General features: G+C 38.3%; 1 protein-coding gene across 1 annotated transcript in view; it reads right to left on the bottom strand.

Annotated features, from left to right (window-relative positions):
* The window catches only part of kifap3a (kinesin-associated protein 3a), a 123,506-nt gene that overhangs the window by 4,399 nt on the left and 99,063 nt on the right, over positions 1-20,044 (bottom strand). Inside the window, exon 20 of the mRNA XM_055642118.1 lies at positions 18,858-18,954. Coding sequence (XP_055498093.1) covers positions 18,858-18,954 — 97 coding nt within the window. The remainder of the gene's footprint in view (positions 1-18,857; positions 18,955-20,044) is intronic.

The following is a 20,044-nucleotide window of genomic DNA, read 5'->3' as shown; positions in this document are numbered from 1 at the left end:
CGCCCTATCCATGTACCTGTCTAACTGTTTCTTAATCAATGGGATAGTCCCAGCCTTAACTACCTCCTCTGGCAGCTTGGTCCATACACCCAGCACCCTTTGTGTGAAAAAGTTACCCCTCAGATTCCTATTTTCTATTTTCGTATCATCCTCAAACTTTGCCACAAAGCTTTCAATCCCCTATTCTAAATCATTCATATACAATGTGAAGAGTGGCGGCCCCAGCACCGACCCTGCAGAACTCCACGAGTCACTGACAGCTAACCAGAAAAAGCCCCATTATTGCCACTCTTTGTTTTCTGCCATCCAACCAACCTGCTATCCATGCCTTTTCCCTGGTATGCACCACTACTAGCTGCTCCAAGAATCCACTCCACAAATTCCCTTTCTTGCGGTCCAACTTTACAACAAGGATTGCACCAATTCAATAAAGAAGCTCACCACCATTTTTTGCAAGGCTATGAGGAATGGGGCTTTCCAGAACCCCAAATCCTCTATAACAACAATAACTCAAAACTGCTGTGAAATAAGGTCTTCAAAAATTGACTTAACCAAACAACGTCTGAGGAATTCAATCTGTTCCTAAGATTGCTTTATGTACATATGAAAACAGAGATAAAGTATAAAGATAGCAAGTGATATACAGTGCATTCAGAACGACCCCATCACTTTTTCCACATTTTGTTACGTTACAGCCTTATTCTAAAATTGATTAAATTCATTATTTTATCATCAATCTACACACAATACCTCATAATAAAAAAGCAAAAACAGGTGTTTAGAAACTTTTGCAAAGTAATTAAAAAGAAATAACTGAAATATCACCTTTACACAAGTATTCAGACCCTTTGCTATGACACTCAAAATTGAACTTCGATGCATCCTGTTTCCATTGATTATCCTATGTTTCGACAACTTGATTGGAGTCCACATGTGGTAAATTAAATTGACTGTACATGATTTAGAAAGGTACACATCTGTCTATATAATGTCCCGCAGTTGACAGTGTATGTCAGAGCAAAAACCAAGCCATGAAGACGAAGTAATTGTCGAGACACAGATCTGGGGAAGGGTATAACACAATTTCTGCAGCCTTGCAAGTCCTAAAGCACACAGTGGCCTCCGTCATTCTTAAATGTAAGAACTTTGTAAAGACCAGGACTCTTCATAGAGCTGGCCGCCTGGCCAAACTGAGCAATCGGGGGAGAAGGGCCTTGGTCAAGGAGGTGACCAAGAACCTGATGGTCACTCTGACAGAGCTCCAGAGTTCCTCTGTGGAGATGAGAGAAACTTCCAGAAGTGCAACTATATCTGCAGCATTCCATCAATCAGGTCTTTATGGTAGAGTGGCCAGACAGAAGCCACTCCTCGGTAAAAGGCACATGACAGCCCGCTTGGAGTTTGCCAAAAGGCACCTAAACAAGATTTTCTGGTCTGATGAAACCAAGATTGCACTCTTTGGCCCGAATGCCAAGTGTTACACCTGGAAGAAACCAGGCACCATTCATCACCTGGCCAATACCATACCTACAGTGAAGCATGGTCGTGGCAGCATCATGCTGTAGGGATGTTTTTCAGCGGTAGGAACTGGGAGACCAGTCAGGATCGAGGGAAAGATGAACGGAGCAAAGTATAGAGATCCTTGATGAAAACCTGCTCCAGAGCGTTCAGGACCTCAGACTGGGGCAGGGGTTCACCTTCCAACAGAACAACGACCCAAAGCACACAGCCAAGACAACCCGGGAATGGCTTTGAGACTAGTCAGTGAATGTCCATGAGTGGCCCAGCCAGAGCCCGGACTTGAACCCAATCGAATATCTCTGGAGGGACCTGAAAATAGCTGTGCATCAACAAAGTGCTGACTAAGGGACCTGTATACTTACGTAGATGTAATATTTCATTTATTTATTTTAGTGTTAGTCAGAGTCTTAAAAAAATCCATGCTGACTTCTCTTGATTAAACTGTGTGTTTCTAAAAGGGGGTTGATAAATCCCAATCATTTATCCACCACCGAAGTTAAATTGACCTGCTGTAATGATTATGTTTATCCCTTCCTTTCGAAACAATGGTACAGCATGAACATTATACTATCTTCTGGAACCACTCCTGTGACCAAGGAGGATTGGAAAATGATGGTGAGAGTCTCTGCAATTTCTTCCCTTTTTTTTACCTAGTACATTTACAATATATTTCATCCAGACGTACAACTAGTTTATCCTCAAAATCTCTCAACACTTTCTCTTACTATATTTATCCTAGTCATATTTCAACATACTTTCTCCTACATTACAACATCAGTATTTTATTAATGTAGCTCCAAAGTAATTGTAGTGTTTTGTTTGGAAACGGATGTAGCTCAAATACAAACTTGAATCTTTGGAATTGTAAGGTTTGTCAATGTGCCACTCAGAAATTCGACCTGTCTCCATCTGGCATTTGCATTGGGAATCACACGTTCAGAAAATTGAAATAGAGACACAATGGTAAAAACTCAGTGCACTGAGATTAAAACTGTATTTCTCTGCAAGTTCAAATGGTTTATTTGTTAGGTTGCATTTCTTACTTGATGGCACTCGGGTTAAAAATGCAGAATTTTTCAAGGAGATAATAGAATTTTCTGCACATCACCAATCATTCAACATTTAATTTTATTTCAATATTGGAAGACTATAATACTTGTGTATTAAAATTATCTCTTTAAACTATATCAAGATGTTTTATGTTTAAATATCCAGTCCAATTTATTCTTTACTACTAGAAAATCATTCATTGCTGCAAATGTTTGGGCCACAATAGCCATTTTCTGTTCCATTAGCTTTGAACTTCAACTGGGCATCTGATCTAGGTATTGCTTTCAAATGCTAATCACTCCACTTTACAATCCTAAACAACTATACACGGAGCAGGAAAATGTCAGCAGTGCTGGAGCCAAATTGTCTTCAGAAATGACTGGCAATCAACTATGCATATCTGCAGACAATTACACAAACCCCTTGGCTCCAAACTGTTTCCTATGACATGTCCTTATACTGTAATGATTGGAAGTAAAATTTGATCATGATTTGATTCTACCCCTTGGCTAGTTATTGAAACTATCATTTAAATTCTCCAGTATTTGTTTATTTCAGTCTTATTGAACGGATTAGGTACTTATGAGGCTGACCCAAGGTCAGTGAGAAGAGTCAGGTTTGATTACGAAAGTAGAACTGTGCTCACACAATATTTTCTCTGAATTTGCTTTTCATTCAAATTACCCTTTCGCACACAACTTTGTACTTCATTTCCCTGCTTTAATTGCCACCAACAAAAGTATCAATTCAAGCATTTATTTTATAATTCTTCTGCAACTTGTCCCTGATATTTTTTTCTTCAGCAATGAAAATAATGAAAGAGTTTACATTGTTCACTCTTGAATAGTTATGCAAGGTTTGCTTTTTAATTGGTCAACAGGGGACACGTTTAAAAATCTTTGATTCCTCTTGGGATATGGTGGTGGAAGCAACTTCTAGCTGCGCCGGTGTAATCACCCTCCCACGTGCAAAATGGGATTCTAAATGTCTTGCAGGATTTTATACAATTTATCAGAAAAAAAGCATGCATTGCATAGTTGTTTGAAGTCTTGAGTGATCTAGATACAAGTAAAAGTTTCCAATAGCTTCTTTGTTGTGAAGCCAGGAGAGCCACCAGTGCTCTTCCTGACTCAACAGAAGTGCTGTGGGCCGGTCCTTGCCCCCGCTTTAACTCCCAAAAATCCAGATGAGCCAGCTTGGTTTTGGAGCTACAGAAAATATCAGGAAGAAATCTAATTTCAATTTGAATGCAGGTATGTATCAATGGCTGATATTTTGCACACCAATTTTCAGTGCAAGTTGGATTTTGTTTCCATTCTATCTGATAACCTAACAAAGATAAAGCACAATTTACCAATTAAATACAATTGTGGGATCAAGAGTGAAGTGGATAATATACAAACTTGAACCTGCCACCTGGAAATATATCTTGCTCTCTTTCATTATACTTCCAGGAAAACATTCTAGATTAACTAAATTGGAATTCATTCAGCCAATAACCAATCCAAAGAAAATTTTGTTTCAGATATTAAGTTTGGCGCTGTTCTTGTTTCATCTCAGCGAAATAAAATGTTAGCAACATTAGCACCTCTAATGTGATTCCTATATATATATGCGTGCGTGCGTGTGTGTGTGTATACATATATGTGTGTGCACGCGTGTGTACCAATGTTCTGTTTACACAGAATACCCTCAGACAGCAATCTAAAAAACGAACAGAATTAACACATTCTTTGGCTTTGTTTTAACAGAATTTAACATAAAAGAGAAAATAGCACTGACATCTTGAACAAAATTTACACTAAAGGGATCAGCTAGACTTTTAAACCTTGAATTAATACAAAGAATGAAACATTTCCCGGTTTAGAACTCTGATGCCAACAGCTGAGGGGATCCACAAGGTACTAACATGCACTACATTGGACATGCAGAATTTGAGACAAGCTGCTTGTATTAAGAAATTATACAGGCATAGCCAAATCACATCCAAGATTCTATAGTTCCTTTCCACATTGTTAAATATGCTCCAATTAGTGCAGAACAATCAAAACTAAAATGATGGTGAACTACACATCCAAACTAATGAATATTTGTTCGAGGATTGATCAAATTTTACATTTGTCTGCTCTGACTTAATCTTGAATTTTGCATCCAGGTCTTGTGATCATAAACTATGAGAGGCAAAGTGTTGAACAATGTGCAGAGTAAGTTAAGATGCTAAATGTATAATACTGCAGTTTATTTATTGTCCACTTGATGGTGCTTGTTGTACATATCACAAAACTAGAGAATCCAAACGAGAATATGTGTGTTTGTGCGTCTGCGTAAAATATACCAAACTACTTGTATTATGATATTACATGACTAATAGTCTCAAATTTCCTGGTAATGACCATCTCACACATTGCTTGTCCTTCTGCTAAGTTAATGCATACCTTTAATGGATTTTCTTGGGAAACTTCCTAAAATGATGCCATCTCCACACCTCACTTCAAAGCTATATGAAGCGCAAAGCCTTCCAGATGTAAATATCATGTACAAGACCATGCCCATTGAAATGCTAGAGAAACATTTAGCGCTGGGGTTCCATGCGTCTGGCTTAGCCAGCTGTCAGAACCTTCAAAAGTAAAATGTTTCTTACATTAAAGAGCAATCAAAAACATAAACTACATTAAAAAAAAATTAAATGCTTCAATACTACGGATAAACAAATAAACAAATAATTAAAATGCCCAATACTGTACTTTCCCAGATAACTTGCAGCCATTCCACTTCATATAAAGTAACAAGGTTGCCAGCTATAATCCAATATTAGGGAATTGTTTGAATTTAAGAGCCCCAATACTTGATACTGAACTGTCTAAAGTGGAACATAAACAGTAAACCCTTGGTGTGAAATTGGAGACTTCCACTCTTGTGCACACTCTAATGGTAGTGCCAACTCTTTTGATACTTATATGGCATTCCCACCCAGCACTGCTGGCATTTCTTCAGAAAATCTGGACCATTGATTTAAAAATTAATATTGTGTGCTTGAATGATTTAAGACAGATGTTAAGTGCCCATGTTTATCATTGACAAATTGTGGTTCATAAAATGTATGTACCACCTGGAAGTATTGAAGGTAAAAAGCTCAGTTCTACACAATTAAAATTCTAAACTAATTTCCACTCCTCCATCAGCAACTCCCAATCTTCAAAACCAGGGAGCCTCAGTTGTGATTTTTAATTTCAGGCAATTAACTGAGCTTGAGGGGCAATAGATTTTAACAATCTGTCCCTCTGACCTAGGAATTCAGGTTCAAATCTAATTGAAGGGCAGAAACATATTTTGTGAAATTAATATAATATTCTCAATGAAATTTAACTAACATATAAAATAAGGAAAAGCCCATCGACCCAGGATATCCATACTTTTCAAATTTGATTTTAAATCCAATTTGCTCAATCTCACAGCTAGCCATCCATGGGATCGATGTGTTTCACGCTTTCTCAACTCCCAAAACCTAGAATTAATTTAATCTTTCAACCCCAAGTCTGGCGGCATTGTGAATGAGTCCTACCTATGTTCTTGCAGTGCAAAACCACACAATTAAGAGTTAAAATCTAACCTGCCTCTCAATAATCAAAGTCTAATCTGATTGGAAATATATTTTAAATCTACAACTATTCAGGATATGAAGTATTCACCACAGGCAGTTGCTCAACCGATTAATTAAAACATTTCCAGTCATCTTTTACAAGTCTGGCATTTTTCAGTGCATAGCACATTAACTTTTCCAACTGGATTGCCAATCCTGTCATTACAAATTTCATTTGGCAAAAATGAAAGCCCTTTGGGTGAAAGCAGTGATGAGTGTTCAATCCCAGGCCCATCAAAAATGACAGCTTTTCCTAAATTTGCAGTAAAACAGTTGGAAATTATTTAAACATATTTGATTTAAGATTGTATCTTTGTTAAAAGAAATCACATATATTCATTTTGTTACAAGGTTTCATCCAAGCAACTATCATCTGTCAAGTCTCAGTTCCTGAAACGTTGTATAGCTAAGCTTTACCTTTTCAAACTCCAACATTTTGTAGGCTCCCTTGAAAATTGACAGCAGTTGTTTTATGATCTTTATGGTTTTAGGTCAAAACTATTAACCCCTGAGATACAGAGAAAAGTAATTAAAGTGAATGGGTTTGTTGGTGGAGAAAAGGCCTCCCAGAAAGGACTAAGCAGTTACACAAAACTGCTTTTTTAATGAATCCCCTGAAATTTCAGAAACAAAAATACAATGCAAATACTACAATACCAACTCTATTAGCAAGTGCTATACGTTACATAGCCCAACTTCTGTATTGTTTACACTCTTTGTCGTGTTTCAGAATGATACCTCGGGCATAATTAAATTATCTGTGGTGAACTGTGGGGTGCCTACTAGTTTAAAACAGCAGGGGCAACCTATTCCCTAACAGATGGCTGCTTGTTCGAGTTCCAAGGCTGCCTATAATTCCAGCCCATTTGAAAGCACACAAGGTCTGAGGGATAGCGATAGGGTTGGGGGGGGGGGAGGGCATGTTGCCCAAACTGAAGTAAATAACTGCATTGTTTAAGATGCAGGTAGACACAAAGGGTCTCGACTCGAAACGTCACCCATTCCTTCTCTACAGAGATGCTGCCTGTCCCGCTGAGTTATTCCAGCATTTTGTGTCTACCTTCGATTTAAACCAGCAACTGTAGTTCTTTCCTACACACTGTTTAAGATGCAACTTTACTTCAGATTTGCAACCAGTGGCCAAGTTACAGTTTTTGTTTATTATAGAGAGAATTCTTCTGCCATCAGCTGTGGAGGTCTTCCTTGGCCTGCCAGTCCCTTTGCGATTAGTAAGCTCACCAGTGCTCTCTTTCTTCTTAATGATGTTCCAAACAGTTGATTTTGGTAAGCCTAATGTTTGGCTGATGTCTCTAACAGTTTTATTATTATTTCTCAGTCGCATAATGGCATATTTGACTTTCATTGGCACAACTTTACTCCTCATGTTGCTAAACAGCAATAAAAGTTTCCAAAGGTTCTAGAAAGGCTGGAGGAAATACCAGGTGCTGAGAGCTCTCTTATACCTACATTTAGGAAGCAATTAAACACACCTGAGCAATTACAAACACCTGTGAATACATGTGTCCCAAACATTATGGTGCCCTGGGGGGGGGGGGGGGGGGGGGGGGGGGGGGGGGAAGACTGTGTATAAACACTGCTTTAATTTCTACATGGTGAAACCAAAATGTATAAAAATGGCCTTTATTAAAATCTGACAATGTGCACTTTAACCACATGTGATTTTTTTTTTCTATTGCAAATCTCAAATTGTGCCGTACAGAAGCAAATAAATAAATGATGCGTCTTTGGCCCAAACATTATGGAGGGCACTGTAGTTAAAAGCAGGTACTATAACAACATTTAAAATACACAGACAGGTGCATGGAAAGGAAAGATTTAGAATGATGTATGCCAAATGCAGGCAAATGGGACCAGCTTAGATGAGGCAATTTGGTTGGCATGTTGAAATGGTCCGATGGGCAACATTTCCATACCGTAGGACTCCATGACTCTACGCATGTTTCAGCACAGGCACTGGGTTGGGTGGTGTTCTTTGCCACAAACTCAATGCAAATACTTAAATTGTGTTTGAACTAAAATTCCCTGATTCAACTAAAATCAAACGTAAATCCTCCGGATATGTACAAGCTCAGCTCAAAGTCTCAAGTAAATAAGTATTCATCATGACTCTGAAACAGGACTTGGACTTTTCCAGGTATATTAAAAAATATAAAAAACATAAAAAATTAATTCATTTTAAAATGGTACTTATAATTTAAGACATTGGACGAACAATAAAATACACGCAGCACAATTAAATGTTGTTTTACAAATTGAGAATCACAGCTTATATAAACCATCTCTTTTAAAACTTCTCAAATGAAAGATTACTAAGGGACCTTGTATAACCATTTAGGTCGGTCCTGAACCACAACTGGACTAATGACTCTGTATAAAACAAGATTTTAAACAAAATGGGTTTTGCCATAGTAAGCGTGCTTTTCCTTGCAGGAAGTTTCTAGCCCTTTACTCATTCACGAAACCATGCCTTTGATCTCTCTCTCCTGTCACTTCTCCGGTTACACAGTCCTTTCAAAATGCAGTAAATATCAAGTGGTTAGCTGGTAATTCTATTCAATTTTTTTTTAATTCCTTTCAAATGATCACATGCTGTTAAGGGCACAACAACTGCCAGCTGTATACTTCCTTTTGAAAATCAGCCACAATTCCTGATGAAATATTTAGTTTAGTTGCGACCTTATGAGAACATTAAGGTCTGTTTTGAGATGGAAAAAAAATTGCCAAGCCATGTGCTCATCAGTTTAATTATCTAGAGCAAAGCCGTTATAATACATAAAATGTTGGACAACTTGGTAGCTGAGCAATGCTGAGCAATGCTGCATTGGACTTTTGTCTGGGGAAATGGTGATTCAAGAGGAATGTTGGTAGTATTGCACGAGAGGTTTCTCATCATAGAAAATCGTAGAAGTATAGAAAATTATCCTGTTCAATTGTTACAAGAAGAGAACTTAAGTCACTTTTAGCAGAAAAAAAGCTGTTCGTTAAGAATTACCTGTGTTTTATTACATGTTGGCCCATTTTTCTTATATTGAAAATTATTTTTATAAAAATATTTTTTTCTTTATGGCGAGCTTCACAAAAGGTGCTATAGGTATCATCACAAGTTCTATCTTCAAGAAACAAATTGTTGAACACATTTAAAGTTTTTAATGTTTTTTTAATTACACAAATGTAATGTGCAATGGAAATTTTATGTTACCAGTCTTTAAATTTTAGAGACACAACATGGAAACAGGCCCTTTGGCCCACCAAGTCCATGCCAATCAGTGATCACTCCCATACACTAGAACTATCCTACACACTGGGGACAATTCATATATTTTCTACCAAAGCCAATTAACCTACAAACTTGTAGGAAGTGAACTGCAGATGCAGATTTACACCAAAGATAGACACAAAATGCTGGAGTAACTTAGCAGGCCGGGCAGCATCTCTGGAAAGAAGGACTGGGTGACGTTTCGGGTCGAGATACCTTCTGAAGAAGTCTGAAGAAGGGTCTCAACCCAAAACGTCACCCGTTCCTTCTCTCCAGAGATGCTGCCTGTCCCGCTGAGGTACTCCTGTATTTTGTGTTAACCTACAAACCTGTACGTCTTTGGAGTGTGGTTTTTGTACGTTCACCCATGCAGTCACAGGGAGAACATACAAACTCCGTACAGTCGGCACCCATAGTTTGGATCAAATCCAGGTCTATGGCGTTATAAGGCAGCAACTCTGATGCAGTGCTACAGTGCCACCCAGTCTTCATACCAATTTTAAGGTGTTATTGCAGAATTTCTCTGACAAGAAATCTTGCATATCCATAAAAAACAAAAGCAGAGCTTGCCTATGGGCACAAGACCATGTGCCAGTATGGAGATTTTTAGCATACTTGGTCACTCATTTAACAGTCCACGTACAAACTAACCCGGCATGAATTAAGCTTTGGTGGAAAGCTATCCTATCCCCAATGGGTTAGCTAAAAAAAAAAAAAAAATCTGATTATTTCTAGTTTCTTATTGAGATATGTTGCACGTACACAATTCTTCCCAGTTATCTCTCAGCTGAGCTTTTCATATTCCGAGACTGGAACTACCATGCCATATGGTGAATTTAATCAACCTGGTGCAGAACTATTCCAATTCCATTCAAATTATATATTCATCCCAATTTGAAGGAGTTAATGTCAGGTATTTCAGATAGCTCAATGCTATATAGCTATGGGGCAGGCATACAACCTTTGTCAATCTAAGGTGGCTGTAATTAAGATATTAGCATTAGGAAGAAAATTGAATATTGTGTTCGATGGCATTACAAAAATAACACTACAATTTAAAAAAATCTATGACTTTGTCAGAATCATTGGAGCTTATTTCATAAATCCACCACTTTTGGCCTTCTAACCTTGCTTGTGGCTTGTTTAATTTAGCTTTGGCTAATGTCATCCAAGAAGTTATATTTTCCCCAAAGAATTTTGAAGACACTCACTTTTGATTCTTCCAACAGAAATAAGCTTCACTCTACATTTTCTTTAAAAAATTGTAATATTTCCAAACCAGTCAAATACCACTCTGCAAACAGATGGTATGGTATTTATTCAATTACATTGATGGGCTGCTGTTGAATTTCAATATGATCCAAGTGTTATAAGTACATCACTACCAATTTTTTAATATATTTTGAGTTGCCATTAAATGCCATTCCCAGTGATCAATATCCACAGTAAAACTTGTGTTTATATTTTTGGAGGTAAAGGGCATTTTATTATGTTTATAAAGTCCCAATTTGATTTTTTCAAATTAAAACTAATAGTGAGATAATAAAGAACATTGTCTGCAGAAAATGTACATGGTCTTTGTCATGGAATACCACAGGACAAAACTGAGACAACTTGTCTGGTTTGGTGGTGGAAGAACTCAGTACATCAGGCAGCAACCGTGGAGGAACTGGACAGACGACGTTTTGGGTTGGGACCCTTATCTGCTCAAGATTCTAGCATCTGCTGTTTCTTGCATCCTTGATCTATCATCTATAGCTCAAGTTACTAGTTGCCAACTCACGCCTTTCCTTTCAAAAATTAAAACATCAATCATCACTCTCCCAACTTTCAACATTCCAGATGAGAACCAGCAGCCTGGTCAAAAGTATTTTTTTAAGTCTGTAAATTATTGCATTTAACCCCTGGTGGTTGGGTTTGAAATAACATTTCCTCTTTTAGATTATTTATGCATTGTTATTCAGTAGTAAAATATAGCACTCAAAACATTTGCCAATTTATAGTCTTAATCTCACTGTTTACAGGTCAATTGACCTTTCATATAATTCATGATCAGAATCGAAGGCAAAATGGAGATGAGCCTTTTTACTGAATTGCTGCAATACATACAAGGTACAGTAGCATATGAGATATTCAGAGCATTATATGCACAATGCAATATAGAATCAGAGGGTCATATAGTATGGAAACAGTCCCTATGACCCAAGTCGTGCAAACAAGAAGCCTCATCTAAACTAGTCTCATTGGCCTGCTTTGACCCTCTAAGCCTTTCTATTGATGTACCTATCCAAATGTATTTTGTGTTGTTGTTACTGTACCTGCCTCAATCACTTTTCTGGCAGCTCATTCCCTATAGGTGGCACTGGGTGTGTGGAAAAGGTACCCACGCCTCTCACCTTGCGTTCTGTAGTTCTTAAACCAGCAAAAACAGTGTGCATTCATGTTATCTATGTCAATTTTATCTGTCCATCATAAAAGGATGCAACCCCACAATACTAAAATTAAAGATTGTAACAATTAATTATAATCAATCATCCAAATTAGTTTGTTCCTATAATATTATATCTAGCTCATGTATGTTTTACTCTCATAAATGCTTAAAAGTAATTTTCAATTTATATGCAACATTGGAATGTGGAGAAATTGTAAATCTTTTAAGAGCTTGTATTCTTTTTAGTACGTCTTCCTGAACTACAAATCAAAATATATTAAAAAATAGGTAGTAATGTACTTACACTTGGATCATATTGAAATTCAACAGCAGCCCATTAATGCAATTGATTTTTGTACAAATATGGCATATAATAACGCATGAAAGGCAGGATTTTAACATTGTTATTACTATTCAAGATTAACCAGACATCTGTCTACAGAAAAAAAACAGTAACTGGATACAATTGCTCTACTACAATGCAACTAAAGAGATATCACTTTTTTACAGTTGTATGTTAAAAATTTGCTTCATTTTATTTCTTGTGTAACACCTACACTATAAACAGATTTTTGTTTAATTAGCTACAGTATCAATAATTCCACTCTTGTAGAAACATGGAAGTACCATACAAATGATCAAGGCATCATAGAAGGAATCAACAGGAAGGGTGGATTCTAAGTGAGACTGAAGTCTCCAGCTAGAATTAAGGAGCTTCTACAATAAGGTGCTTCCAGGTGGAAAACATTCAAAGGGAAATAGCAAAAGTTCAGGGCCAACATGTTCTAGTAAGGATGAAAGCCAGAGGTAACAAGTTCAGGGAACCCTGGATGTCAAAGGTTGTTGAGGGTTGGATAAAATGAAAAAATAAAACATATGGCAGGTATATGAAACTAAAGGGGAGTGAGAATATCAGGAGAACACAAATTGTAGGGAGGTACTGAGAAAGGAAATTTGAAAAGCAGGAGGTTTCACAAAATACCATTAGCAGAGAGATTTAAGGTTATTCCAAAGACGTTCTATATGTACATTAAGAGTAATAGAATAATCAGGGAAATAATAAGACGTATTATGGCTAATGGAGCAATTTATGGTTAATAGGAGCAATAGGACTACTTCTAACCCAGAGGGCTTAGAAGCGGTCCTAAATGAATATGCTGCATCAGAATTTATTATGGGAACACACTTTGTAGTTAAAGAATTTAGCAAAGGGGAAGGTGAAATTAGAAAATAGGTGCAGGAGTAGGCCATTTGGTCCTTCGAGCCAGCACCACCATTCAATATGATCATAGCTGATCATCCAGAATCAATACCCTGTTCCTGCTTTCTCCCCATATGCCTTGATTCCGTTCGCCCTAAGAGCTTTATTCAATAAATAAATAAATATTCTAGGCCTCAGCGGCCTAAACGTAGGTAAATAACTGGGACCAGGTGGGATCTACCCTTGTCTGCTGCAGGAGGCAAGGGATTGCTGGGACTTTAAATGAGATTTTTAAATTCTCGCTGTCTGCAGAGAATTTCCTGACTGGAGGACAGCAAAGGTGGCCACATTTTCAAGAAGGGAAGTAGAGCAAGTAAGGAAGTATTGGAGAAAATGCTGAGGGTCAAATTAGTGATCACTTGGACCAATAGAGTCTAATCAGAGATAGCCAACATGGCTTTGTTAAGGGATGATCTTCTCTGATCAATCTGACTGAATCTTTTGAAGAGATAACTAAGTAAATCAATGAGGGCTGATCAGTAGATGTGGTTTACACGGACTTCAGTTAGGACTTAGGCAAAGTACCACATGGGAGACCAGCCCAAAAGGTAAGGGCACAAAGGATCCAGGGCTAAGGAGGGTAGTCTTAGGCCACCAAGTGATATTGATGTGTCGGTGAAATAGGCTGAGAAATGGCAGATGGGAATTCTATCCAGATAAACATGGAGTGATGCATTTGGTAGTACAATGAGGCTAGGAGATGTACAATTAATGATTCAATTAGGTAGCATTGATGAATAGAGAAATAGAGTACAGGATCAGAGATCCTTGAACGTCCCTGGATGAGTGCTTGAATCATGCAGACATAGAAGAGTATGGGTCAAGGGTGGATGTGGTAGACTGAATGGCCTGTTTCCATGCTATACATCACTTGCATTTTCATGACCTCTTTCTTAGAAAGTAACATCTCACAACACACCAAAGACAGACCAGCATCTGCACTTCCTTCCTTGACACCTCACGACGTACCCATGTTAGAAAGGCATAATTAAAAAATCACCCGTTCATACCACTATGTTATTCCACTTTCTCATCCACTCTTTACACACCAGGGCAAATTTACAGAGGTCATTTAATCTACAAAGCCACATGATAGGAACACAGGATGGAAATATCAAAGACTAAAGGGTACAGCTCTAAGATGAGAGAGGCTATGTTTAAAGGAGATGTGTGGGGCAAGTTTTTTTTTTTACACAGAGGGTGGCGGGTGTCTGGAAACCCCTGCCAGGGTGGTGGTGAAGGTACCATAGTGGTATTTAAGAGGCTTTAAAACAGTTTTAACGATCTATTAATATTGGATGAGAATGTACAAACACAACTTTGAATAAATAATATGTACGTCTATAATGATATATCTCTAGCTATAATTTTCATCAATTTCTTCTCTATTTCCACAAATGATTTACTGTCCTATAGTTTGCGTTTGAATAAAATGGCTATATCTTGAGCCTTTGGGTAAGTAAATCAATTATATATAATGATTTTAAATGCCAGTGTAGTCTGGTCTCATAACAAAACTCGTATATTATGATTTAACTATCACGAAGAAATATAATATTTTGGCATAGATTGAACAAACGGCAATTTTTAGGTCATTTATAAAAATGGCAGTCTGTTAACTGATAGCACCTATTATTCACCTTAATCTGCACAATTGGTAAAATAGACCAAAGTTAACTAAAAAAAAACTCTACCTAAGATTTACTCTTTGAATCATAATTAACTATTCTGTTACCAACCCTAAACATCTGGCAGTCATCGGGAGAAACCAAAGAGAACAGATAAAACTATTACTTTTTTTTGCTAGAGTAAACAATACTACTAAGGATATGATTGTAAATAGCTTAAGTAGTATTTGAATCAGAAATGTCAATGCAATTAACATGAAAATATACCAAAATATGGCTACAACATCAGGTTCCAATTATTTACAATATTTTATTTGGTATAAAAATTTTGTAAACCATCTAAAGATACACGTTGCTGCATAAATAGTTGCAGTTATTAAGCAGCTTCTCCATCCAAAGGATGTGCAAAGCAACTTATAACAAGTTAATAAGTGATCACATTTATAATGCAGGCAAATTTAACAACAATATTGCATACTGGCAAGTCCAACAAATAATAATTACATTGAATAATATGTTATTGAATGAATTGATAACTTTCAAAGAGTGTAAAATATCAGAATGGTTTATGGTCAATTTGATAAAATTGCTTTTTATAAATAAGATCATCAAGTATTTTGTGATTATGATCTTTTGAAATAAATGGAAATGTCATCTATGTCATGACAAAGAACTAAGAGGTTGGCTTAAAATGTATTTGCACATAAGTAACGTGCTGTACTAAATAAAATGTGATCTGGCTCACTGCCCATGGGCTGTTTCTCTCCATGTTGGGGGCAACTGGAAAAGTTGGGCAAGGCCTCGGGTGGTGTTCAGTTGTAATCCTGTCCCCACAACGCACCAGAAATCTTTAACAGGATGCAAAACTGGGGATAGATCTTTGTCTTCTGCCAAAGCCAGGACAGTAGCTACAAAGTTTTTAAATGTCTCTCTTCAGTCTTTTAAAAACTATTAAAATTGTTGGAAGCAAAAATTAAAATTAAAATCATTCAAAGGATTAAAATTCAATTAAATAAAAATAGCAAAAAGTGAGAAAACGCAGAATCAGAAAATTTAAGACCCAGAATGAAAACGAACTACCCAACCTAATCCTATTTTCTACACTTCATCTATGCCACTTCAAGGCACAGCTTTTCAAATGCATAGTCGGTTACCTTTTATATTTGATGAGCATTTCTTCTTCTAGCATATTTTCAAATTACAAGTTCCTAATTCAACCCCCAACCCCAGAGTACAAAGACTTTTCTTCACCTTCCAATTATTGAGTGAAAATAGGTCCTTCTTATTACTTTTACCAGGATGTTTACACTTTTCTGTATATCAACCTCACCTTCGCTCCTTCCATTGCAAAGAAAACTTTCCAGTTTGAGCAATATTCTTAGGAATCTCACTCCCATGACACCACACTTTTCTTAATAACATGGTGACCAGAACAATGCAAATACTCAACCTGTGGTCTAACAGGTTTTAGCTTACATTTTATTGTAACCTATTACCCCTTCAATTCTTTACTTTAATAAAGAACACACAATTTTTTAACCAACCCGCATACATCACCCTGTGTACTCCCAGTTATTGTATACTTCATTGCATTGTTGCACATCCCCATACCTTTTATTTAACCTTTCCCTGGATTAAACTCAGACACATTCTACACTATAACTGTATGGATTGTATGGACATATTCCCCAATTTAATGCTGGAGAATCTGAACAAGGCTCTGCCATTGGACTCCACATCAAGAACAGAGATGGAACCCCTACACCTGTCACTCAACACATATCAGCTTTGCAGAAAGGCCACTTTTAAGTCTAAAGTTTACTTCTGTGTGGTTAGCTGAAAACTGGCTGTTTTCTTTGGAATGTCTGGGCCAGCCAACATGAGTCAGCCCATTTTATAATTTCAACAGTATGAAAATGCTAATAATACATTCCTTGGTTTTCCATGAATTGGTCCTATGAAGAGTTGATGACCCTCATCCAGGTCCCTAACAATGTCAAGCTGAGACAGTCATGAAGATGCAATTGAACAGGAGCTCAGTAGGGACTCCCCTCCCTACACCAAATGTACTAAACTCTGTTGTATTAACAAAACAAGTTCAGTTTAGCACTTTTGACTATATCTTCCTAAACTTAGCAGAAAGCATTTAGTTTCTTAAAAGTATAAATTTGTTTATAATTTATAAATATTCTAGCTAATATTCATGGCTAACACCTCAACATGTGCTAAAATGTATTTTATTGCAACTAAAAGCAATAACTAAATCCTGCAAATAAAATATATATATTAGAGTTGAACTTAATTGTTAAAATTTCATGCTGAGAGTACAATTTATTATGTTCATCTTCAAAAACAGTTTTTCTTAAATAGTATGTAAAGGCCCACTTTTTCCCATGTGGCACATACTCTGAAGCTATCACTGAGAATAAATGCCACATGGGAGAATTTAGATGGTATTAAAGTCTTCCGATTAACCTTGTGCTGACTACATTTACTTAAATATTGGGTGGGTAAAACCATACTCCAAAATGAGGATTTGCTGTTGGGAGTCAAGCGACAATCATAATAGCTACAACTCTTTAAAATATACTTATTAAGCAATGACAACATTACATCCATGCTTCAAGACGCTTCTAGCTTTCTTTCTCCCACCTGTGCAATCAGTCTGAAGGGTCCTGTCCCGAAATATCATCTATCCTCGTTCTCCAGGGATGCTGCCTGACCCGCTGAATTACTCCAGCATTTAATGTTTTTCCTTGAAATATGCATTTCGGGTTGACTACAATCCTATCTCCCTGTTGGATTGCAACCTTGTCATGGTCGGGGAGCTTGTGTGTCTCAGTAACCCCTAGAGCAATGCCAGCGGGAGATTTGTGTCCTGTTAGGGTCTCATGTGCTGGACAGGTCGAAGGGTAGAGGTGAGACAAAGAGCGATCCACTGGTCCTCCAGGTTGGAGGTTGAGCCCAGGGCTAACAACCCTGCTTTGTAAAACAAATATGTTATGGAAACAGCAACTGAAGGAATCAACAAGGAGTGGAGGATCTTCGTTGCTGCCCTACATGCCAGGAGGCATAATAGGCAGTAAATAAGTAAGTACAATCCTATACTGCATACAAAGTAAAATATCACATCATATTACCAATTAAATATTAAAAAGCTGCAAAAACTGGAAATCAGAAATAAATTGAAATAAAAATAGAAACTTCGACCAAAAATGTTAACTTTGCTTTTCTTTCCACAGATCCTGTCTTGACCTGCTGAATGGTTTAAGTATTTTCTGTATTTTTAATTGAAAGTTAGCAAGTTAGAAACATTTATATTCAGAAACATGTTTTCTTTTAGGAAGAAGTTCACTTTTATTTCTACAATTATGACCTTGAGTACTCATCTTTGATGTGCCGTTTTAAAAGCACACCACAAAAAAAAATCAATAAATGTCACATTACTTATTGAAAAATTCTTAGTTCCACAATAATGAAGCAACTATCATGGCTGAAACTCAACTCTGGTATTAAATCTCAATAAGTACTAAAATAATCTATCTGAACAAGGGACAAGTTATTGCTTGGAAATAAATATTTTTTGTTGCAGCTGGCCTTCAGATGATTTCAGTAAATGTATTAACTAAGGTTGTTGGTTTCTGGTTGTTTTCAAATTAGTTTAATTGACCATGAACCCCCAGCCGGGCCAAAACTAAGACCTGTCAAAGGGCGGACGAGTTTCTAGCCAATGGCCATCCACACTTCAGTAGAAGTTGCGATCACTGTCACATGATGATAAAGCACACACACCAAAATCCTATACTTCCAGCGGCGGAAGTCCGCAGGAACTGGAGGACAGAGATGTGTGGTGCGTTCGTCACCGTTCCCATTGGAAACCAGCACCACTGCGTCGCTAATGTTTTCAACGATGATGAAATAATGAATGTAGTGATTTTCTGACACAGGAAAATCAGAAATCAGCTAAAAGTAATATCTTAAATATTAAAAAAAGGAAAGATTTGTTTACATTAACTTTCAATTAATTTAGACTCATTATCTAACCTTACCTGCTATAAGGATGCTGTCCAACAAGGTCACCATTTTGAAACTGGTAGTCAGTTAAGAAATCTGGACTAATGGATCCATCAGGGGGCAAAAGTCCTTCTGAAAATAAAGTTAACAATAATTTGGCACTACTCAGTTTATTTTGTCAAATTAGTTAATTCCTGCAGATATTGATACATTACTTTGCTGATTTGGTCATACGGGTGCACAACCTTTTATCCGAAAGCCTTGGGACCAGACACTTGTTGGATTTCGGACATTTTCGGATTTCCGAATGGAAGATTTTTAGCGTAGATTAGGTAGGTAGCGCGGGCGGCTTGAAAAGTCTGGAGCGGCTGCCTCCTCCCCGGAGACCGGGGAATCATTGTAAATCATTGCATAAATGTTAGTCAGTTAGTTTGGAGGGATTTTATGGGGTGGTGGTGGGGTGTGAAGGGGGAAACTTTAATTCTTAGTCCCCTACCTGGTCGGCGACTCCCAACATCGCGGAGCTGGGGGCTCCGTCCGGCTGCGGGCGGCGCCGGTTGGAGCTCCGACCCCGGCAACTCTACCCCTGGCTGCGAGGCGCTCCAAATCCAGCGCCGCCCGCGGCCGGACGCCCGCAGTCCCAGCTCCGCGAATGTTGGGAGTCGGCGGCCACAGCGCTCCGGAGCTTACCGCACGGCGACCCGGTAAGGCATTGCCCGCTCCCCGCTGGTATCCCAGCGCTGCGACGCCGCCGACTCCCAACATTCGCGGAGCTGGGGCTGCGGGCGTCCGGCCGCGGGCCGCGGGCCGCGCTGGATTTGGAGCGCCTCGCAGCCAGGGGTAGAGTTGCCGGGGTCGGAGCTACAACTGGCGCCGCCCGCGGACGGACGCCCGCAGCCCCAGCTGGGAGTTGGCGGCCACAGCGCTGCGGAGGTTACTGCACGGCGACCCGGTAAGGCATTGACCGCTCCCCGCCTCTCCGACCAGGTAGGGGACTAAGAATTAAAGTTTACCCCTTCACATAAAAGCCCTCCAAACTAACTGACTATCATTTAAGCAATGATTTACAGATGTTTAAGTGTCTCCCCGGTCTCCGGGGAGGAGGCAGCCGCGACAGTAGTACAGACCTGGGTTGACCGTGGGTCGTTTCGGGTCAAGTTTGGCGCCAAACGCGAGCTTTGGTGTGCAGACGACATCCTGGGGAAAAATGGCCAGTTTTCGG

This window comes from Leucoraja erinacea, chromosome 10, assembly GCF_028641065.1.
Source record: "Leucoraja erinacea ecotype New England chromosome 10, Leri_hhj_1, whole genome shotgun sequence".
NCBI classification, from domain to species: domain Eukaryota; kingdom Metazoa; phylum Chordata; class Chondrichthyes; order Rajiformes; family Rajidae; genus Leucoraja; species Leucoraja erinaceus.
This window is presented reverse-complemented; position numbering and strand designations above follow the sequence as displayed.